Source organism: Periplaneta americana, chromosome 17 (genome assembly GCF_040183065.1).
Source record: "Periplaneta americana isolate PAMFEO1 chromosome 17, P.americana_PAMFEO1_priV1, whole genome shotgun sequence".
In the NCBI taxonomy this organism is placed as follows: Eukaryota; Metazoa; Arthropoda; class Insecta; order Blattodea; family Blattidae; genus Periplaneta; species Periplaneta americana.
Window position 1 is genome coordinate 11,470,015 of NC_091133.1, and position 24,643 is coordinate 11,494,657.

General features: G+C 38.1%; 2 protein-coding genes across 5 annotated transcripts in view; one reads left to right on the forward strand and one right to left on the reverse strand.

The window, feature by feature from the left end:
* Positions 1-11,188, reverse strand: part of LOC138693259 (zinc finger protein ZFP2-like) — a 33,152-nt gene extending 21,964 nt beyond the window's left edge. The window contains exons 1-2 of one of the 2 annotated variants that reach the window (XM_069817099.1): positions 10,993-11,188; positions 8,894-8,982 (exon numbers count right to left, since the gene is read on the reverse strand). In XM_069817099.1, the coding sequence (XP_069673200.1) occupies positions 8,894-8,982; positions 10,993-11,020 (117 nt within the window). In that variant the 5' untranslated portion in view covers positions 11,021-11,188. Of the gene's footprint in view, positions 1-8,893; positions 8,983-10,655 lie in introns of both variants that reach the window. The other variant, XM_069817100.1, reaches the window with a different exon arrangement.
* Positions 11,189-21,315: 10,127 nt separating this feature from the next.
* The window catches only part of LOC138693160 (putative zinc finger protein 66), a 31,408-nt gene continuing 28,080 nt past the window's right edge, over positions 21,316-24,643 (forward strand). For 2 of the 3 annotated variants that reach the window (XM_069816852.1, XM_069816856.1), the window contains exon 1: positions 21,341-21,424. The gene's annotated coding sequence lies outside the window, so the exon portion shown is untranslated. Of the gene's footprint in view, positions 21,425-24,643 lie in introns of all 3 variants that reach the window. The other variant, XM_069816854.1, reaches the window with a different exon arrangement.

Sequence of the window (24,643 nt, forward strand, 5' to 3'; positions counted from 1 at the left end):
GCACGATAAAGACGTAAAAGCAATATATGGCCTGCACCCCAGCGAACCCCAGATAAAAGGCATAAAATATTTAACGTTTTTTCGCAACGCTTTCTCAGATCACGTATATGCGCCTCCCACGTTAATTTATAATCAAAGATAATGCCCAAAAATCTCGCAGTGTCTGTATATTGCAATTCCACTCCATTAAGACGCAGTTCAGGATGTGGATGCAGTCCACGATGGATACAGAAGTGGACACACTGCGTTTTTAAAGTGGAGAATTTAAAACCATTGTGAAGAGCCCACTCTGCTAGCAAGTTGATGACCAGTTGCAACTGTCGACCGATGGATGGAAGATATTGGGAGTTGTAATATAAAATGAAGTCATCAACGTACAAGAGACAAGATACTCGATCACCCACACAATGGGCAATTCCATTGATCGCAATGCAGAAAAGAACGACGCTTTATACAGACCCTTGCGGAACGCCGTTTTCATGGAGATGTTCATTAGAAAGTGTGGTGCCTACTCGAACTCGGAAATACCGCTCTGCCATGAACTTCCCAATAAATGTTGGTAAACTGCCACGAAATCCCCAATCATGCAGAGTTTGCAGAATGCCATACCACCATGTGGTATCGTAAGCCTTTTCTAGATCAAAGAAGACCGCCACAATATGCTCCTTCTTGAGGAAAGCATATCTAATGGCGGTCTCCAGCCAAACAAGAAGAACTGCGGTGGATCTGTGCTTACGAAAACCTCATTGGATATTAGATAATCGGTTTTCCGATTCGAGTACCCACATCACGCGTTTGCTTATCATCTTTTCCATAACACTGCATACGCAGATGGTTAAACGAATTGGTCTATAACTGCCAGATAAAGAAGCATCCTTTCCTAGTTTCTGGACTGGGATTACAATGGCAGAACACCAAGCAGATAGAAATACACTCTCAGTCCAGATTGTGTTGTATATTGACAGAAGAAAGGATTTTCCAGCTGGTGGAAGACGGCGAAGCATGCAGTTATGGATGTTGTCAGGGCCAGGGGAGGTGTAAGGGGATGTGTCCAGTGCCTTGGATATGAACGGTGCATTGTAGTTTTCAGTGTTATCTTATATACATCTCAGGGTTCGTTTTGCCGCAGCATTCTTGATTTTTAGGAATTTCTGGTCGTAATTATTTGAGCTGCTTATATGTGCAAATGAGCTACACAATATTTCTGCAATTTCTATGTGACTGGTGGTCGTTGCAACATTGTTCAGAAGGCCCGGAATTACAGAACTACGTTACCCCATTATTCGACGGACTTTGTCCAATACAATATTAGCTGGGACGTTGTTTTTCAATGGATTGACGTAGTTTGCACAGGACGTCTTCTTAGCATCGCACAGAATGCGACGAGGTTTGGCTCGAAGACGTTTAAACTGGACAAAATTTTCTTTGGTCGGATGGCGCTCAAATTTTCGTAAGGCACGTTTGCGGTCTCGGATTGGATCTGTGCTGGCATATGTCCACCAGGAGACAGAGAAGCGTTTGGTCTGCAGGACGACAAGGGGATAGATAATTCCGCAGACTTAATAACCACACTTGTAAAGTGCTCTACTACGGAGTCCACACTTTCATGTCTGTTCTCATCGAATGATATGGACTCCGAAAATCCGAGCCAGTCCGCCTGTTTAATAACCCAGTTTGGACAGCGAGATTCTGCAGGTCGTAAAGCGGACATATGCATTCGAATGGGGTAGTGGTCACTACCATGTAGGTCGTGAACCACAAACCATTCGAAATGCGTGGACAAAACTGGGCTACAAAAGTAGATATCTATCACAGAGTATGTAACATAAGCAAAGGATAGATGTGTTGGTTCCCCTGAATTCAGTGTAATTAGATTTAGACGTGTACATAGCTCTACTATTTTATTTCCTCTGTCATCATCGGAATTTGAGCCACAAGTGTGGTGCGATGCATTGAAATCCCCCACTGACAGATAAGGAGCAGGTACCTGTGACAGGATATGTTCTATTTCATTCACTGTGAAAGGAGTTCCTGGGGCATATAGACACCGACTACTGAAAACTGAATGGTTGGTAAATTTATTGTTGCGGCTTTGCATTGGTGAGAACTGTTAATATTAATGACAGAACAAAAGATACTTTGGCGGAGTAACATGGCACAACCTCCTTTGGCCAGCATACCGGCAAGATGATCATACCGGTGAACATAGTATCCTGATATATTCAGTGAGTCTTCAGGTCGGAGGTGTCTCCTGAAGACATAATATAGCAGGGTTCTCATGATAGATCAATTGTTGTAGTTCTGTATATCTGCTGCGTACACTGTTCACATTCCATTGTATAATATCAGTCATCATGAGGAGCTAAATCATGATGGCTTTACGGGGAATTTTCACGTCCGTTCTTTCCTATGACTCTGTCCCTTCGACTGCGACAGCTTATTTTTCGACGGTGGGTACTCCTTTGCTGTACGTCGCGCTCCTGATCGTGACCTTGATCGGGTACGGGATCGAGAACTTGTTCTCGATTTCCCTTCTGTACGACGAGTGGGACGTGAAATTCTCTTAGGTTCAGAATTTGTCTGTGACGTCGCATCACCTGTCTTTTTTGGTATATAGGGCCTGATATCGAGACCACAGCCGTCGTCTGACTCGTCGGTCTGAGTACCAGCATCCACATACGTCTGGGTTGCGATCTCAACTCGCTTTCCAAGTATACACTGAAGAGGTGGCTTTTGAATTGACACATTGATTCCCTTCGTTGCTTTTTTAAAACAACAGCATATCACTTTTCTTTCTGTTTCTTTTCTGAATCAAAATAACATTTACGCGCCTCAAAGATTGTCCCTGATTCGGAGCTCTTGTATTGCCTTCTCTACCTGGTACTTCGGACAATCCTTGGAATTTGCGGCATGGTCCCTTTCACAATTCACACTGTGCGCGGTGTTGGGACGTGGGGAATTCCCATGATCACCACCGCCGCACTTTGCACATGTGATTTTATTCGTGCAACGTTTCTGCGTATGTCGATACCGTTGGCACCTAAAGCAGCATATTGGATTCGGCACATACCTACCTACAGGAACACGCTCGTAGCCGACAAATATGTACTCCAGTAGGAGGCATTTCCCGAAAGTCAAGAAAACGGTGCTCAGTGGATTAGTCCGTCCATCCCGCTTACGCAATAAACGGTAGGCCTTGGATACGGACTGGTGTGAGAGTTCTAGCTGCATTTCCTCGTCATTCATTTCATCCAGAGCACCCGTATGAACCACTCCCCTCGTGGTGTTCAGTGAGGACTGCCTTTCAACCTTTATAGCGTATGACCCCAGCAACTGAGCCTTCAGCAGCGTCTCACTTTGATTGGGAGTCAAATTTTCGACGAGGAGGCTGCCGTTGCGGAGTCTAGTGGCATTCTTGACTTTCCCCACGAGTCCATCAAGTGCACGTCTGATGTAAAATGGGCTGATATCTTTCATGGTTTTTTCCGTGCCTGACAGTGTAATACTTATGAACTTTGGAGGCGGCATATTCTCGGGAACCAGATCCATAGCTGTGTTTGTCATATGACCACAAGTATCTGTACCTTTCTTTGGTTGTTCTCTTTTATATTTTTTATGAGGGGTGGGGGAAGAAGAGCTTGAGGACATTTTAACTGTCCCCCCCCCCTACGGAACCGTCGGCGTCAGCCTGCCACCGGGGGGGGGGGGCGGAAGAAAAAGACACCTAAAAATTCTTTGCGGTCTGTGCAGACTATGAGGACCCCCCACAGACCGATCCCAAGTAACCCACCTCACGCTAGTTACCCTTCAAACTGGACATTATACACCTAATGGCAAATCTTACAACAGAGGCGTGTCGCAGCTTTATGCCCCTAGCACGGGAATAACTACCTATGGCTCCCCACTCTACACTGAAAACAACTGCCGGACTAGTCGGCTAACTCTGACCCACCCACTAAAGCCGGAGCAATCTGAGACCGCACGCAGCTTCAGGGGACTTGTGGTTGATTACACTGTGACATCCATATGTCAGCGGTAACACGTCGAAGCGATATATCCACCCCGGCGAGCAAGTTGGACACCGGGGTGTCTAAATCGCCCTGGGCCCCCCATTGGGGCTCTACGTGAGTGTAGTTGACCTCTGGTCCGGGCTCGGCACCTAAACTTGCATGTAGGGGCAATATGAAGGGCCCACTATTGCTTCGTTGTAGGGCACCCTGTCGGGCTACACAATTCGGAAGTCGCGGTCAAAACCGTGGGACAGGACCACAGAGATAGGAAAGATCCCCGCTGGTGAGACGGGAGTTATAAACCTAAGAACCTTAACCTAAGAATGGATATAATGAACTAGAAGGGGAAGAAGAATGAAGCCTCATCAGGCATCCTTAACAAATCCCGTCATAATGGCGGATGTGGCAAAAACTAACAGCGGGGATGGGGAGGTAAAAATGGCTGTGATGATGTGGTGGGCGTTCCGAATGCAATGGTGGCCGGTGAAGAGAAATAGAGCGATGAAAGAGACGAGAGAAGGAAAAGGGCTGGGTGATGATAAGTCGATTAATGTTTGAAAAGAAAAGCACGAGAGCCACTATTGCATCCCCCGGTCACCAACTTGGCAGAACCCACCTCGACCGGAGAAAGACAGATCAAGGTTACAACAGAAGACATGAGATTTTTTAGATAGACTTATAGAGTTATACATCAGGAGTTTTATTAATCCAAAATCAATTATTTATAGTGCTGTGTCACGTATACTTGTAGTATAATATATGTTCACGTTTTTTCCGAGTGTGTCATTTCACTTCAACAATAGACAATTAAAACAGTTGCTCAGTCGTCTGGATTATCCTGGCGTAATGAGCACAACTGAGTAGGCGAGCTTTCTGGTCTTACAATCTGCCCTGTTGTAAGTAGTTCCGAAACGTTGTAAATGTCAAGTTCCAGGACAAGGTGGAATATCCAAAAGCCTAATTCTGATGGGGTTATACATTATTAAACAGAACAACGAACACTAAAATTGAGAAAGAATTAAATATTAACAGCCTAAATGACACAGCTGATGAATACAGGAATTTCTGGTTGCAGACTGTGGAAAGAATGCATGAAGATTGAATCCATAAAAGACTAATGCCTTCCAGACCAGAAGGAAGAAGAAAATTAGGATGTCCGAAGAAATGCTGGTGTGACCAGCCATTTGAGGTGGAACAAGCTAACAGTGTTAATACTGGTAGTAAAGAACAAGAAACACTAATTCTGCTGATCATAATTAATCTTTTCAATATCGAATTTAAGTCAACTTGTCTATGGAAAGAAAGCAATGTGAAAAATACAGGCATTTTAGAATGAGGTTGCTGACAGAATCACAAAACTTCATTTCAGTTTGCTACGAAGGTGCTATACAGGAGCTGTAAGTGCCTGTTCACATGTATTTCACAGCCATGCATGCAGTTACTCACTTCTAATAAAACTGACCTTCATGACCTTATATACAGTACTATGTAGTACAGTCTGATACCTTTTCGAAGACATAAAATACAGTCACCATAAAAATTACATCAGAATTGCTACAAAAGCTATTTCAGTTCCAACATGACATCAATACATGGAAGTTTTCTATCTATGTTTTCAAGTACAAAAACCAGTCAAACTATCACTTAGAAATGAGTGAGTAAAGAAGACGCCATTTACTGCTTGAAATCTAGTGAAATGTGTTGTGGTTTGGAAAATTTGAAAGTGTAACATCAGTTCAACATTGTTTTAACCATGAACCAAGGTTATGGTACCATAATTCTGAAGAATGTGGATCTATTAACATGCCATACTCTGGTGACCGTAGGCGTGTTCTCGAAACCAAAGCTGGTATTACCGTTGGTATGACAGCAAATCCCAAAAAGAGTCTCAAACAACCATCCGCAAAGATAGCTATGCTATACACAACTTGTCAACATTACCTGAAACTTTAGCTCTACAGCATGCAACATATTCGGATATAACGCTATGTGGATCTCCAGCTACGGATCACATTTACATCATTTTCCACAGCTGCTACAGGGAAACAGCATGGAACAGTGTTCCAGCAGGATGAACATCACCTCATAGAGGAAAAGAAGCTCGTGAATAACATTCAACATCAAACACCCAGTGCCGTATTTAGACCTAGGCAACCTGGGCAGTTGCCTAGGGAGGCAATTTCCAGGGGGGACGGCATTTTATCTCTATCTCTCTCTCTCTTCCTTTTTTTTTTGCAGTGAAATTTGGCTTGAACACCTTGTGGATGTCGAATATTGTTATCGCATTGCTGTGGTCATGGGGAGAGTAAAAGAAAAGTGCGCAGCTTTATAGTTTTACTGTAATGCCGGTATCACATTACTATAGTATGAAACTACTTAAATTTAACTGCTTGTAGAAACAAAAAAAACATAGTTGAAAATCAAATTAGAGCTGTTTATCACTATAAATATTAATCACAACCCTACTATATTTCCCATTTACGTATATTGTCAACAATACTATTTAATAACTTTCCAGCATATGCACCATATAATTCGATATGAAAGGTTTATTCCGCAAGTGTTGGAGTTTATTTTTCAATTTACTTTATACTTCCTATCGAAGTAAGAAATACTCGTAATATTTACACCACCAAGAAAACCAATCCTTAAAAATAAACCACAGCCTGCCTTTCATAAATCAATTTTGTTTCAACAATAAATAAGTTCGAATATTATTTCTTTGCATCGAGTCTGCTGTGCTTCGTCAGATCGACTTTGATGACATCATCAAGCTTTCTTTGTGAAGAAAGTGAAAAGAAAATCTTTATAATTCACAAGTAAGATGCATATTGTATTTTTATTCCAGTAATTTATTATTTTTTAATTGTAACATTTCATTTAAAACTAATTTAAACTAAACATGATCTGTATAATAGCTGCTTGAAAAATGTTTGTGAGAGTTGGGGGCGGCAAATTTTACCACTGCCTAGAGGTGGCATTATACCTAAATCCGGCCCTGTAAACAGCGAGTTTGTGGTGGGTAATTACATGACGCCCAAGTTCTCCAGACCTGACAGCAACCAATTTCTTTGTTTGGGATTTTGTGCAGAATGATGTGTATGCACAGCGACCTAGGAATATTGATTATCTCAAAACAAAGATTGTCTCAGCTTTTGCAAAACCTTCTCCTGAGATACTGCATCTCACATGGTAGGTATAAGCCTTATGATATGAACTGTGTTGTGTATGCAATGGTGACAAATTGAGATCTAATGTGGACGAAACTCCTATCCTTCTGGAATGTATTTACAGATTACTCGGAAATAAATTGTAACATTTATCACATTCCAGCTATTTCTTTTCTGTTTCCCAGAGAAATCATTCTCTATGTAAATTAAAATGTAAAACAGATTAACAATTCGTACGGTTTATAAGAGAATGTTTCGTTTGAAGCTTACTAAAGCACAGTTTAAACCAACAAATCTGATCATCTCTCATAATAATACAAGAATGTAACTTGTGACGTGACATAAACAGCAGCTGTTGGCTTGACATTTGTTGATAAAGGCCCCTTCATTCTGCTAACTATAATTGAAAGATGTATAGTTATTGCGTTAAAGTTTACAGTGTTATGCATTTAAAACTTACAAAGGAAACAGCTAATACTTACTTACTTACAAATGGCTTTTAAGGAACCCGAAGTTTCATTGCCGCCCTCACATAAGCCTGCCAGCGGTCCCTATCCTGTGCAAGATTAATCCAGTCTCTATCATCATACCCCACCTCCCTCAAATCCATTTTAATGTTATCCTCCCATCTACGTCTCGGCCTCCCTAAAGGTCTTTTCCCTCCGGTCTTCCAACTAACACTCTATATGCATTTCTGGATTCGCCCATACGTGCTACATGCCCTGCCCATCTCAAACGTCTGGATTTAATGTTCCTAATTATGTCAGGTGAAGAATACAATGCGTGCAGTTCTGTGTTGTGTGACTTTCTCCATTCTCCTGTAACTCCATCCTGCTTAGCCCCAAATATTTTCCTAAGCACCTTATTCTCAAACACCCTGAACCTATGTTCCTCTATCAGAGTGAGAGTCCAAGTTTCACAACCGTACAGAAGAACCGGTAATAATATAACTGTTTTATAAATTCTAACTTTCAGATTTTTGGACAGCAGACTGGATGATAAGAGCTTCTCAACCGAATAATAACACGCATTTACCATATTTATTCTGCGTTTAATTTCCTCCCGAGTGTCATTTATATTTGTTACTGTTGCTCCAAGATATTTGAATTTTTCCACCTCTTCGAAGGATAAATCTCCATTTTTTTTATATTTCCATTTCGTACAATATTCTGGTCACGAGACATAATCATATACTTTGTCTTTTCGGCATTTACTTCCAAACCGATCGCTCTACTTGCTTCAAGTAAAATTTCCGTGTTTTCCCTAATCGTTTGTGTATTTTCTCCTAACATATTCACGTCATCCGCATAGACAAGAAGCTGATGTAACCCATTCAATTCCAAACCCTGCCTGTTATCCTGAACTTTCCTAATGGCATATTCTAGCGCGAAGTTAAAAAGTAAAGGTGATAATGCATCTCCCTGCTTTAGCCCGCAGTGAATTGGAAAAGCATCAGATAGAAACTGACCTATACGGACTCTGCTGTATGTTTCACTGAGACACATTTAAATTAATCGAACTAGTTTCTTGGGAATACCAAATTCAATAAGAATATCATATAATACTTCCCTCTTAACCGAGTCATATGCCTTTTTGAAATCTATGAATAACTGATGTACTGTACCCTTATACTCCCATTTTTTCTCCATTATCTGTCGAATACAAAAAATCTGATCAATAGAAGGAGACAGCTAATAGTCATTTTTAATTTACCTCTGATAAGGGCTTCTTCTCTTCTATATCACTTGGTTGTATCGACAATGGGTTGATGTCGGGTTCCATCTTTACCACATCCATCTCAACTGAAAGAGAAATTTACAGGGATTAACACTGATCTGCAGGTTAAAGATGTTGGGATATTGGTATTTAGAGTGGCTGTAACATATTTTGCTGAATATTCAAAAATTCTTCTGAAATTAACTACAGTATACAGAATTATAGGACATCTTTATATTAGCAGGTAAGTCCTTATATTATTAATTGGATTACGCATACTTCTCGTATACAAAATGAGATCTCATTTCTCATTGGAAAAAGAGAGAGAGAGGGAGAGAGGGAGGGGAGGGAGTGAGTGTGCGTGCGTGCGACGAGTTCGCGTAATCTTCCTCAGGATAAATCACTGATATTTATAATTAATGAGGGTGAATACAAGTATAACACTTTCAAAAACAATGCTCTAACTATTATCCACTTTCACACACAATCTCATTAGGTTTAGTGTCCTTTTTTTTTTTTTTGTTAAGTTTATTTATACACGCTTTAAGATCTTCGCTCATATCGCGAGTTTAGGATCTGTGAGTATATTAGTAGGCCATTGTTACTATAGTCCCGTCGCTCTAATTTCCGGCAGCCAATCGCGTTGCAGGTCGGCTACATTTAAACGTGTGCGTCTTGTGATTCGCTTATGAAGACGTTATTCATCTCTTAAGGCTCGATAAATAATATAATCGCCCGCCATTTTCGCTCTTTCGTTGGCGTTCGCAGAAAGCACACGAAGACGTTATTTGCCGCTTAATTATTTCCTGAATTACAGTGCGTTTGATTTATTATCATAGGAGCTACGACATGATAATGTTTAACGGTGTGGCAAATAGATTTCCTCGTATGGTAGTTCGGCAACGAAAGAACAAAAATGGCGAACTATACTACCTGCCTAGATTTTATAGAGCCTTCACTTCCTAAGACGTAAGCAAAGAGGAGTCACGCCGGGAATAACAGCGTCGCGACTATAATTGCTGAGTTCCTGTTTGTATTGTGTTGTAGATGGTACATGTCATTCAAAATAAATAAATAATAAATTCGAACTTGATGGTGATTAATATTCAGACTACTGTACTTTCACCTAATACTCTTATTTTATCATAAATATTAGGCCTATGTAGGCTACTTAGAAGTTTCTTATGTATTATACCACCTCTATTCCCATAATGTTATTGCGCATCTACAGTTCCTTGAATGACGAAAGCAAAGATTTGATAATTTGTACAAATCTAGTAAATACTCATGCAATTAATGCGAAACTACAGAATTTGCTCCAGAGTCTAGTAGAGACAATGTAGGATATAAATGATAATGCATCTGTGTAAGCGAGACTACACTTTTCCCTTCTACATAATTATCGACTAATACTGTGTTTTCAACTAATTCGGCATTAGCAAAAGACAAAATTTGTGAAAAATAAATGAAAAGATGAAACTAGCGCTGATATAGTCCCGGTGATTTCGGAAGTGAAAATCCTTGAATTTATAACGGCTTTTTTTTCTGAAGATGCAGTTGATTGTAGCCTATATGCAAGGCATAACAAAAAGCTTACACTAACCAAACCTAATCTTCCATAGATTCGTACATGCAAGGTATATAAGCGGAGTAGGAGAGAACTACCTCAACGCTAGTTTAACCCTATAAAGAATTAACTTATGAACAGGCATATTATCTGTGTTTAAACATTGAGTGATACATTTTTGGTAGCTACTACCTTCCATAAAATATATGTGTAACACAGGCAACACAAGAAGCTTTTGTGGACCACTTTTTCTTTCTCTTATTTCTTCGGGAGTCTAGACAAGCAACCACAGACAGAAAAATAGATGGAGTAACGTACGGCAACAGGTTATAGCCTATAGAGTAGAAATAATGCAATCAATAGTTATAAAATCGAGTGGTAAAAGATAAGCTCATCGCCACCACTTCGTAACAACGCCACACGATCTCTTCTTCGAAGACTTGAGTTGTAATCGGAAAAGTTAGCATTTTATTAAACCTTTTAAATTAAATGTAGGTATTTCTGGTCTAGTGAAAATTTAATACAGTACCACGCAATGGCCGTGAAGTGCTGATCATTTATCCAAATAAATTAGAATATAACAATAATAATCATATAATAACAAGATAACTATAAAGAGGAACACTTTAACTCGTAAAGGCGTATGTACAATTTTCAACTGAAACAAAATAAATATTAAACCTAAACTAGATTCAAATTCTACGGCTTCCGCATTTTATAGCAAAATTAATAAACTTTATTAACATACTTTTGACTAGACTGTAAAGCAAGAAACGAGATCAAGGCTGCCGTGAGCAGCGATGTCTCACTAAATGAACGTGGTGTTTTCTGTGTTCATTGGTCTCATTGATCCTGGTTTGCCGGTTGAGGGATGAAGACTGGTTCACAATAAGCCGGGAATGGAAACGATAACGAGAACGGAAATAATGTTAAAATAAATGTATTTAAATGTGAACATTCACAATAGTTAATTGTGAATGCTGGCATTTAAATACATTTATTTCAACAATATTTCCGTTCTCATTCTCTTCGCCGTTTCCGTTCTCGGTTTATTGTGAACCAGCCTTTAATCCCTCGGCGTAGAAATATTTTAGCCCGAAGTGGATGGAGGGATTTTTCAAAATATTAAAATAAGAAACTGAATACAAAGCCTCGGTACTTCGCCAAAGCTATAAAATGTGTCACGACATGGCTAATGAAGCGTGCCAATTACATGGCGATATCAGAATATGATATAATGTTCTCATATGAGGTGGTTAGCAATTCCCCTTGCTAACTCAAGCTCGAGATACCGCAGCGGTAACCAATCAGAGAGAGCTTTTTTATATATATTAAATGAAGGGAAAAATTGATAATTTCGGAGGATTCTCTACACTGAAGAAGAAGCTATGATGTTACACCAATCAAACCGATCAACAAATTCAGTATGGGTACTCTTCAAGAAATCAACGTTAATCAGGATAACTCAGACCTAATATCCTAGACAATAATATATATCCAGACAGCTCGGCCTTACAGGCTTTGAAGTTAGCAACTTTTGTCAGGTTAACTACGCTGCCATCCAGTTGTTACATAAGGAGTCACGTCATAATTCCCATTTGAATTGTATTAGCGACTGCATTGCCATCTCGTGTTCGTTTATGGCGGGCGGGTGGCGATCCTGGCGGTAGGTCTCTTCAAAGTGCTGCCGATTTTAACACAACGATGAGTTATCTGTTACATATATGATCTATGCTAATATCGATACAAGTAAAGGTAGATCAGAAAACAGGTAAGATTAATGATAGCACATTCTAGTATATACAATCACGAAGCTCAATACTTACTAATATGCATACACAGACAGTTGAAAAATGCATCCATAGATAGTTGCTAACCACCAGGATCACTACTATCGCCTCATCACAGACCCTTTTCCCAGCAGACGATAAAATGTATTGTACTTTTGATATCGTATTCTACTTTGCATCTAGGCTAGAACTTAATCTGGTTTACAATTTTATTACATTTACCAAATTGTTTTAATTTTACAATACACAAAATAACTTAGGTATTTCAAAAGTTCAAAGCTTACAGTACATTAGCATAGATATAATATCGAAGCTTAATTTATGAGTCTAAGTTGCACGTAATATTTTTTGTTCTCCTGAATTACGTATAAACCAGATACAACTGCAACTAATGACTAAATAGTAGATAAAAACTATTGGTGAAAATAAAGTGTCTCCTTTATTATATTACATTCTTTCTTCTGTATAAAAACTACATAATTTCATGTCAATGCGTATTTTATAATGCCATAAAAATGTTCAGCTTTGCGATGCTGTACTTTTTTTTTGCGTATTTTTTGCTGAAGCTGGCACAATGTTCCATTTTTCGGTTAATTATTATATTTACTATTGAGGGTTGTGTTATATAACTCACAATTTGTTAATGTGGTAATATTACATTTTTAAATAAGTAAAATATTGTAACTCAGTCCTCTACAATACATTTTTACCTAATGGGTTATTTTTTTTAAACCTTTTGCATTCACTTGAATAGCGATCCTGAAACTGGGCACGAAAACAGGGCTAGCGCTACTCGGCGACAAACCACTGAACTAGAGGAAGTAACGTTACCTTTTCTTCTACCCGCTCTGGTTTCAGCATAACATCTTTAATTATTTGCAGGAATGTTGGTGATTACGTTTAGTTTCCTATTTATAGGTTTATTCGTTTTTCTCGTCATTCTTTAGCTTGTTTCGTTGTTTTTATTACACACAGTAATAAATTCTGGTGTGTTTTATGATTGCGTTCTATCAGCATTCCTTTTCGTACGCTATCGTTATGACCTCAAGATGGCGGCGAGCGATCATTTCATTGGTTGCATTTTCAATACACGCTTCAATTTCGATCTAGTCCTGAGAGGACAAAAAAAGGAGGGGGCGATCCAAGGGGAAATGCTTGCAAGCAACGAGATAGACATTTCTCTTTCTAACTCGTTGCTTGCAAGCGATGGGACGGATGTGACGTCAAGCTACACCTTTCGTCCCATAATTCTCCGCGAAATACCGCCAAATATTTAATTTTCCTACAGGCTGTTATTTCACATGGCGAAATTTAAATGTCTCATCCAAATTTTAATAATGGTTAGTTGTTGCTCGTGCGGTGTAACAGCTAAACCAAAATCTTCAGGAAATGCCGTGACCTTTCATATGTAAGCATTATATGTATTGTTATATTATGTATAGTTAATGAATTTCATATAATAGTATGTAGACCTATGACGTAACCTTTATGGCTTACGTTCTTTACAGATTTTCGAAAGATTTAAGTCGTAAAAATGAATGGCTAAAATTTATAAATAAGCCAAATTGGCAGCCAACGGCAAGAAGCGTTATTTGTTCGCAACATTTCCTGGTAGAATGTTTGACAGGTCCTCCTCCTGCTCTAATGTTAGACTGATATCAAATTTAGTTCCAACTTTGCATGTTGAAAGACTTAAATATGTAAGCATATCATCCACCTATATATATTTAGAATTTAACAATAATGAAGTACAGTGCATTTAAAATATAGTCTATAAGATTTCATATACAAATTAGTCTAGTTTTTTTCTCTTCTCTTTGAGGTGCGGTATCATAATCCAGAGACTCTGAAAGAAGTTCCTTCTATAATTTCAACATCATCAGAATTGCCATCAAACTCTGACACACCGAGGAAAACTGCTCATAAAAGAACAATTCAATATCTAGGTACTATTGAACGTTTAAAGACTAAAATAAATCCGAATTTTACAGCGTGAGAACTGGCGTTTAAAGAAGAAGGTCACAAATTTAAAAGATATGATTAATGAATTGGAAAGGAAAAATTTTCTTCTGGAAGAAATCAGTGCGGTAATATTGAATAATTATGGCAATAGTAAGGACCTCATTGAAAGGTTATTTCATAAACATACACGCAAACCAGTACCCAAAAAGTATCCTGAAAGTATAAGGAAATTTGCCCTCACACTGAATTTCCTTTCCCCAAGGGCCTACAAATATGTACGCAGTGTGTTTGAAGATTCTTTACCACACGAGAAAACGTTAGGTAAATGGTATAGCAACATTAATGCCAAACCTGGATTTACAACAGAGAGCATAGAAATACTGAAATTAAAAGTACAGAATTCTGAGATGTCTGTAGTATGTTCTATAGTCATGGATGAAATGGCTATAAGAAGACACGTCGAATGGAATGGGAGTAATTATCATGGTCTAGTTAATTTTGGAATCTCCTTTGATGACCGAGGTCTAGAAGAAGCATCTCAGGCCCTAGTTTTTATGATTGTATCAGTAAATTAATCTTGGAGAATTCCAGTGGATTATTTTTTCATTAATTCAATTTCAAGTTCACAAAAAGTAGAACTAGTGAAGCAATGTTTAAATATACTTTCAGAATGTGGTGTTAAAGAAATTCATCTAACTTTTGATGGTGCTCCTACAAACATTTAAGTGTCTCAGATCTTGGGTGGATGTCTGAACTTTCATAATCTAGAAACAGAAATTATTTCAAATAATACATCCATATATATCATCCCTGATCCGTCTCGCATGATAAAATTGATTGGAAATTCCTTTGCAGAAATAATGATATTTTATAATGGAAAAACACGAGAAAATCGATTTCATCTATCTCAAGCAACTCAATGAGCTTCAGGAGAAGGAGGGATTGCATTTATGTAACAAGTTAAAAAGGCAGCATATTAATTTCTTGAAACAAAAAATGAGGACAAAACTAGCTACACAATTACTGAGTCAATCACTAGCAGATGTACTGTCTTTCTGCAGAAATGTTTTAAAGCTGCAACAATTTGAAGACTCTTGTGGCACAATTGAATTCATTACCCTAATGAATAATCCATTTGACATTTTAAATAGCAGAAAACTTAGAGAAACAGGATTCAAACAAGCACTCTGCAACAACAACATTGAAACAATAAAAGAATTCTATGACAGAATATTCACGTATATCACAACATTAAAACTGGCCAAAGGCACTCTTCTTGCGCAATTCTCTCGAAAAACTGGGTTTGTCGGAATCATAGCTGGTTTAAAGTCAGCTATTTCAATATTTGAAAAATATGTCAATCTATCCAACCCAGTACTCAAATTTATACCAACCTATAAATTATCACAGGACCATATAGAATTATTTTTGGTACCATAAGGTCTCATGGGAGGCACAATGACAACCCCACTTGTAGACAAATCACAGCAGCTTATAAGAAGACTTTAATCCATACTGAGATTCGAGACCTTGGAATAGGAAACTGCATACCTTTAGATCATATCCCAATCTTACATTATTCTGCCAATAGAAATGTTATGTTTTATTTAACGACGCTCGCAACTGCAGAGGTTATATCAGCGTCGCCGGATGTGCCGGAATTTTGTCCCGCAGGAGTTCTTTTACATGCCAGTAAATCTACTGACATGAGCCTGTCGCATTTAAGCACACTTAAATACCACCGACCTGGCCCGGAATCGAACCCGCAACCTTGGGCATAGAAGGCCAGCGCTATACCAACTCGCCAACCAGGTCGACCTGCCAATAGAAAACCTGCTGAGGAGTTGCTAAACGATTCCAATGCAATATACAATGAAATTGATCTTCAGTGGCGGCTCGTGAGCTTTCACATTGGGTGTGCACATATGTATTACCTTCCATACAAAATTATAATAACTAATGATTGTAGTACATACCTTTACATAAGGTGTCGGTAAATAAAGTTCATCCTCCTGTCCTTCTCAGCGAATTTGTCGATCACCCGTTCACTGAAATTTTTCAAGCTCCTCACCAGCTCCTTCTCGATCAACAACATGGCCAATGCACTTAAACGTTCCTCCGACATTGTGCTGCGAAGAAAAGTTTTAACGCGACTTAATGTTGAAAAACATCTTTCCGCTTCATACGTTGTCATAAGCACAGTCATGAGAACTTTAAGGAGCTTGAAAGTTTCACTTAATGTTCTTTGCACGTTGTTTTCAATTAAGAATGCCAATAAATCTATAGCACCAGACACATTTCGGAAATCTTCCCTCATATAGATTACTTCCAATTCAGTTTTTAGCCTTGTTTTCTCGATGAAAGGATATGCGTCACAGGACTCCTGGAGACATCTTTCTGGAAATACATGGTTGAATTTAGAAAAATTTTCAGAGGCGTATAAATTTGATGCTGCAATATGGCCTGTGAAGAAGAAACGTTCTTTGGCCTGATTATTAATGACGTCGCACACTTCCTTAGCAGCAACATTTCTTGTTATTTTAACATCCTCTTTGCGTCGCTTTTCTGCTCCTGTTTGGAATTCAGGCTGGCTGGCAACACTGTCAATCTTATCCCTGATGGTCGTTATAGCATCTTCGAAACAAGATACTGCTGTCTGAACTGACACTGGATCAATGTTTCTTTTTTGTAGTTGGCTGTAAAGCACATCAACGTGCGGCATTATTAAATAAAAAATCTGTAGCCAAAACTGAAATACTGATTGTTCCATTTTCAGTCGTATTCCTCTTGCCTGTGTTATTGTAGGGTTGTGTTTGCTTATTTCTTCGATTGTTTCAAGGCACTCAATTAAAGAGTCCTTGTGTTCCTAGAATGAAAATTCCATCCTATTTGCGAAGCTTTAGGAAGTCTTCTCCCTACAATTTCATTCAGAACTTCGACTCTTTGGGGCGAATTTGAAAAGAAAACTGGAATTTCATCCAAGTCAGCAAAAAATATCCTTACATCCTTATTTTGGCTAGTAGCATGGGACATGATGAGGTTGAGTTTGTGTGCATAACAGTGCACATAATAAGCAAAAGGATAATCCTGCTTTACTAGAGTTTGAACTCCAGACCGAGAACCATTCATGACGTTAGCTCCATCATAACTTTGTCCTACTACTTTATTCTTGTCAGAAACAACAGCCTCCAATGTTCGTTTCACACATGCGGACAAAATTGGTGCGTTCTGTCCCGAGGGATTTAGAAAGGTCCAGTATCTTTCTACAGGTTTGCCATTTGATAGTACGTATCGAAACACGATCACCATTTGAAACATTGATGAAATATCTGTCGTTTCGTCAGCAATTACCGAAACATAATCAGCACTTTGTATTTCGGCCTTTATTTCATCCTGGCAGACTTCAAACATGCACTGCAGTAAGTCATTTTGAATTTCTTTCGATGTACCCTTGAATACCGTAGCATTTTTCAAGTGTTCCTTTAAAGCAGAGTCCAAATCTGAAGTAAAATCTACTAGTCCCCGAAAAATGCCAGGATTAACTGACCCCTCCGATTCATCATGTCCTCTAAGAGCCAGTTCGAAAGTATCACAAAACTTTATACAATCGATAATTTTTGACAATAAGTTATGTATCTATTTTTTTTTATTTCTTCATTTTGATGTTGAATATTTCTTCGAAACGCAGAGTCCAATTGTTGCCTTATGTCATATTTACCTAAAACACTCAGTTCTAGCTGTGCATTTTTGTGCGCTTTAGACATTTCGTGTTTTGTAATTTTCTGTTTCAAATGCCTGACATCGCTACAACCATTATTTGTCCATGTGCCATCTTTCTCACTCGCGAACATCAAACAAGGAAAATAGTACGATCGGTTCGTAATTTCACAACCACAGAGCAACTCGTATTTGCTATAAAATTCAGGATTGAATTTTCTATTAATATCTCTACCATTGCATTTGCTCGTCTGAATCAAATTTATTAAAGGTTGGGGTCTTCCAGTACTTTTAATTTCCAACTTTTCTTCCATACTTAAATTACCGAAATTTATTTTCTTCAATTTTTGATCCGAATTCATTATTAATTTATTACACGTAAAACTATCACAATGTAAACTATACTATTTACCAGAAAGCATCAAACAACACTAGCACAGACGTTAACCGAATTCATTATTAATTACACGTAAAACAATCACAATGTAAACAATACAATTTGCCAGAAAGCATCAAACAACACCAGAAATCCATATACCTTGCAACACCAACATAGACCACGCTAAGCTACATGTGACTTGATTATTTTTTGTCAATTTGTGACACTGACATCTTGAGATGGCTATGACAATTATTTCGTCAAAACTTGTTATATTTAAAAAGAAAATATAATGTTCGTCTGACATCTAAACTTCACTAGTATATTTTAAACATTTCCTATTACATAAATAAGCGTAGTTTTATTAGTACAATCGGCCACGAAGTAATATCTGTAGATTTATTCCAATACACTGATGAAAGTATGAAAGTGATTATTTTTCTTACTTCCCGCAAGCAAGGAGCCATGTCTGCCAACCGAACCCTAGAAAGTGTAAAATTCAAACACGTGAATGTGGGTGAGGGGAGTGTAGGGAGAAGGGAATACATGGCAAACTCGTCTGAGAAGCTGCGTACGCGCAGGAGATTCTGGCAAGGGATGCGATTGAATGAGGATTGTTGCTGTATTCTCTCTCCTTTACCCGCAAACATACCTAAATATGTTCGCATAGTCCCAAGTTGCGAGCCCTATAGTTACTGGAATAGAAATGGATCCTGCTATAGTGCGTGGAATCGAACGAGAAATATTGTAAAAATGTTGTTAAGTTGCAAAATATTTTAAAATTTTAATCGAATCCTAAAACAGATGGTTAGCGTAAAATATTTAGGGTGTGCACATGCGACCATGCGAATATACAGGAACCGCGCCTGCCTATCTGTTTTTAATGAGGCATTACAAGATCATGACTATGCTTACCACACAAATATGTCAGAATACATAGAACATTTTACCATTTACATTGCTGGTTTTGTGGTAACTAAATTGATTTCTAAGATCAAGTGTGAAACCTGTTCACGTGCGATAACGGGTCTGAAGGATAATTTATTGCATTCCTTCATTAATTCAAAGATAAACGAACATTAACTTATCCTTCTGATTCAGTTATTGCAATCTGCAAAGGCACTGAATAATTAATTAATGGGTATATTTAGTAATGAACCTGGCTTTAGACAAACATATAAAGCAGAAAATAGTGTTGCAAATATTACAACAATTCTTTGACATTTTTGATACCAGTAATTTAAACATAGATTATTACAACTTTTCTTGCAATGATGACAATCATGAGTTACTGTTAATAAGAGCTGTGGCAGAACAGTACATACATTTTCGTTTAGATCATGTATGCAGAAACTTTAACGAAAGAGAAAGAATTAGAACCCATTTCAAGGAAATAATATTGTTCAAAGGCGATTGAATACGTCAGCATTAGCACTGTGTTTGGTTAAGTACGTAGCATACTCTTTATACTAGGCTACAGTCAGTGCTTTTTTTCTAGCAGAACTAGTGAAATGTGTTAATAATTTTCTTTGAACTCCACCTAGATCTTGAAAGTCTTAAATTTGGGCGAAAAGGAGGTTAAAAACGACACTGGATAGTAATCACCTCCCAATCTGTTATGAACCCTAAACAGAATTCCAGCACTTTTTTCTCCAGAAGAAAAGCATTGGCTATAGCCTATGTAACATCCTTCTACTGGAGTGATATTCTCTTGCAACTGTTCTTGATCCCTATGGTCTCTGGCCTCTGCTTTATCTTCTAGTCTTCAGTCTTCGAGCCCAGGTGATAATTATAAGCTAATCTAAGGTTTGTGGCTGAGTTCAGGTCTGGTTCAGATCAGACCAAGATGGGCCGGACCTAAGAATTATGGCTCATGCAGATCTCTAACAAATCAGGCTTATAGCCGAAGTTGGCTCTGCCTACAATTTTCTAGGTCAATAATAAAATTATTTTCGAAGTTTTGTGTGTTTGCATATGTATTTGTGTTGTGTTTAATTACAGTTACTACCTATGTATTCTTATGTATTAGCCTATATATTGTTAGGTAGTTTGCAAATATGACATGTACCATAGCATATATAATGAGATGACATAGTGGATGTAATAAATGATTATGCTTATTGGGTCTCCTGAAAAATGTTGTTACTATATTTTGTTTACACAAAATAAATAAATTTCAAATTTAATTGCAGCTATAGTGCATCTTTATTGTTTCAAGTACACATGCAGATTACCTGATTATGATTGTGCCTCCTGAGAAATGTTGTTTTACCATATTTTGTTTATGCAAAATAAATATGAATTGCAGTTACAGTGCATTGTTTTGTTTTAAATAGTCTACACATGCAGAGTACCCGGTCATAATTTTTAAAATGTATTTATCAAACCTTTGTGTTTACATGGTACATTTGAATCATCAGAAGGCATGAGAAATTAAGTACTCACTGGTTAACTTACAACTTCTTTATACTGTTAACTTTTTAGGAAACTAGGTACCTCTTTAATTTAGTACTACAGAGAAAACAGGAGAAGCAAATAGTTCCAGAAAGGGAGCCCAAAAAATGTAATTGGGTAGAATATAGCCTGAGGAAAGAATGCATTGAGGTGGAACCTGCACGGATATTGTCAGAGGCAGACATCGGAAGACTTTGAGAAGAAGAGTAGAAGAGATGCGAGGGACTAGGAAAAGTTGGACAGCCTAAACTTACTGGATAAAAATAGAGTAAAGTGGAGAAGATGTGTTGCATCCCATTGCACAAGTGGGAGACACGGGATTTAATAGATTACATTCGTAAATAAATTTGGACTTCCTTTTTCACTTTTCATATTCCTATTATTTTACTTATGATAAAGCAAGTGTTTCGCATTAAAAATACTGAAGAGTATTGCTCAAGGAGTAACTCAAAATTGTGCTAGATATATTTTTTCGACTGTTTCTTTGTGGCTAACACAACGGCGCATCTCTCAGGCAGTGAGATGTGTTCAGTCGCGACATTCACGGCAGCATTGATTTTTTTCGTTACTGAGATTCCACGCAGAAGCAATGTTTTCATTTTCGGTGATTTACGTAATTCCATACGTATTGGTTTCATAGGATTGCAATTGTGGTAGAGGTAAGTTGCAAAATTTTACCTCCTATGTATATAACACAACATAAACTTGAGACTAGAATATAACCGTCGTTCTGTTTTCATTGCATCTGTTCACTATTACAGCTGTGTAGTGACACGTTTTAGTTTGAGGAACTGTAATACTGGTATTAAATGAGGGGGAAACCGCCTTACCCCATTATCTCCTTTCTTAGACCTGACTAAGGACAGTGGAGTGAACAACAGCAATATCATACAATGTTTAACTGATTTTGTTTTTACATTTTATTTATTTTTTGACATTTTACTAGCTCTGTTCGAAGTTGCTATAATTTTTATGTGTGTTACCCCTCAAACGGAGTTGTGGGGTCTTTTTCGATACCAGACAAATTGTATATCCCTGACATTCTTTAACCATTGCTTTCTTTCTCTAAATCTTTTGTGTACCTTTTTCTTTTGCCAAGATTAATCCATTGGCTGTGTCACTGATCAGCAGGTACCGTTATTTATTTCCAGTAATAGCTACAATATTGAGTGGTATCCTTTTCGACCCCACAACTTCAGTTGTGTATTTGCACCTTGTCAATGTACAACCAACGAGTTTTCATAGTGGAGTATGGCTACTAATGCGCGTAAAAGTGTATCAGTGTTCGATTCTGGTTTCCCACGCTTTGTAAACAGTGTTGTAGATGAAAGTGAAGACAGTGATGCGAGTGAATGTGAGGTCGAAAATGAACCGGACTATAATTCTGAACATGACACGGATTCAGAACAAGATTACGACTCGAATGGAGTGGATGAAGATGTAAACCAACCAAATAGTGATTCATTGAATTTCTATGGTAAGAATGCATGCAAATGGTCTGCTACCGAACCTAATAGAAATAGAAGAACACAAGCGCACAATATTGTAATAAAAGTTCCTACATTGAAAGGAAAAGCTAAAAAATTTAGGGAATTCGTGCAATCCTTTACAGGCATAGGAATGTTTATTTACAGAAGACATGATTACAGAAATTTTTGTACACACAAATGAGAATTAGTTCCTACTCAGCCAATTTTTCTGATATAACTCGTACAGAATTGAGAGACACTAATGCAGTAGAGTTGAGGGCACTTTTCGGGTTCCTATATTACACAGCAGTTTTCAAATCAAACCATGAAAGCCTCGAGTCCATGTTTGCAACTGATGGTACTGGAAGGGATATTTTACGTGCCATTCCTTCTGTCACACGAACATACATTTTGATATATTGCTTGCTTGCTTGATGATTTTGCAACACGAGCAACAAGGAAGGAAATTGATCCATGTGCAACACTGTCGTATATATTTTACAAAATGGTTGAAAACTCTCAGACTTGCTATAATATGTATTATGCCTGTGTATGAGATGCTTGTAGGTTTCCGTGGCCGCTGAAAATTAAGAGCCGTATTCATAGACATTTTTAGCGCGGGTTTTCGGTGGATGATCAGCGTTTTTCGTATTCATAAACCAGTGTTAGCGATAGGATATGAGTAACCAGTCGATAGCCGGAGCTAGCTTAGTACGCTCGTAGCGCGTGCTGCGAAATGTCTATGAATAGCACCCTTAGGGCTTACATGGCCAGTAAGCCGAAGAAAATTATAATTTTGTCTGATGCTAACACAAATTATCTCTTGAATGCATACACATACACACACACACATATATATATATATATATACGCTGGGAAAGACAGTGATGGGATAGATCTGACTGCACAAGAAAAAACGCTGCAGAAACCAACACAATGAGTACAGAGATTAGTGAAGCCTATTTCTTGAAATAACAGAAATATTACAGCTGACAATTACTTCACTTCCATGGAGTTAGTTTCTGAACTCAAAGAACGTAAACTAACTTATTTAGGGGCAATGCGAAAAACAAGAAAGACATTCCACTGGAATTTCAGGCAAACAGGAAATGTAAAGTAGACTCAACTGAATATGGTTTCCAAAATGACCGCACATTAATTTCTCACGTGTCTAAGAAAGGAGAGTCTGTTATTTTGCTCTCTAGCATGCATTTTTCGGTAGACACATCTGAGACAGGCAAGCCCGAAATTATTTCCTTCTATAATAGTACAAAAGGGGGAGTAGATAGCCTTGACCAAAAGTGCATTACATAATCTAGTAAGAGCGGACGAACTCGAAAATGATCTCTGGCTATTTTATATGCAATTCTGAATATAACTGTTGTCAACTCATATAATACAGACATCATTCAAGGACTGTAAATACATTTCCCACTTTGAATTCCTGAAAACGGTAGGAAGATAACTTACAGAGCCATACCTGTATGAAAAGCTTGTAAATTACCGACTCCCAAAGGAACTCAGAATGATTGTTTCCAGGATTTTGAATGAACCTATGCCAAAGAAGGAAGGAACACACGGCAAATCGAAAAGAAAACGTTGCGCACTGTGTCCTCGTTCAAGAGAGAAGACAAACCAGTACTGTGTTTGTCGTGACCGTCCAGTTTGCCAGGCCTGCCGATCAGTTACACGTAGAGAATGTGGAGAATAAAGGAAATCCAGTTTGACAGCAAAGTATGCAGCCAGACACAATTTTAGTGTGATTACTACATTTGAATGTGATGGTTATATAGAAAATATGACGAAATGGAAGTTTATCTTTTATAATAATTTTAAATTAGCTCAAAAAATGTCATACAGTCTTTCGGAGTTACATTATGTTATGATTATCGGTTTTTCAATGTCTTGCACACATTACTAATAATTATATTGTACTCATATTAGTTATATGTCCTTAATTTATGTAAACAAACTTAATAATAATTACATTCCTATTAGACCATCTTCAAATGTAAACAAAATTAATATTTTACCTCCTTTTGTAGTGGTATCGTTTTTGACCCCACAACTCCACTTATGTCATAAAACAGTCACAACTCCGTTTGAGGGTTAAAACGCTCTACATTTTCCCTTAGAAGAAGGAGCATTAAACAATGGTAGAATTAGATTAACGGGAATTAAAAAAAAATACAGAAGAAAATTATACTGTATTCTTTGAACCAAAAATTCAGTACAAAGGATAAACTCCAGAACATGGATTGCACCCTTCCCCTCTATCCCCCAGCGCACCACCTTGCAACTAGCTACTTTCCGTGCAGACTCCTCGCGTTCTCACGCTTCATCTCGCTTCGTTCGAGACACGCGCCACCTCGAAACATCATGGCGGCCACTGACGATCTCCGTAAACAT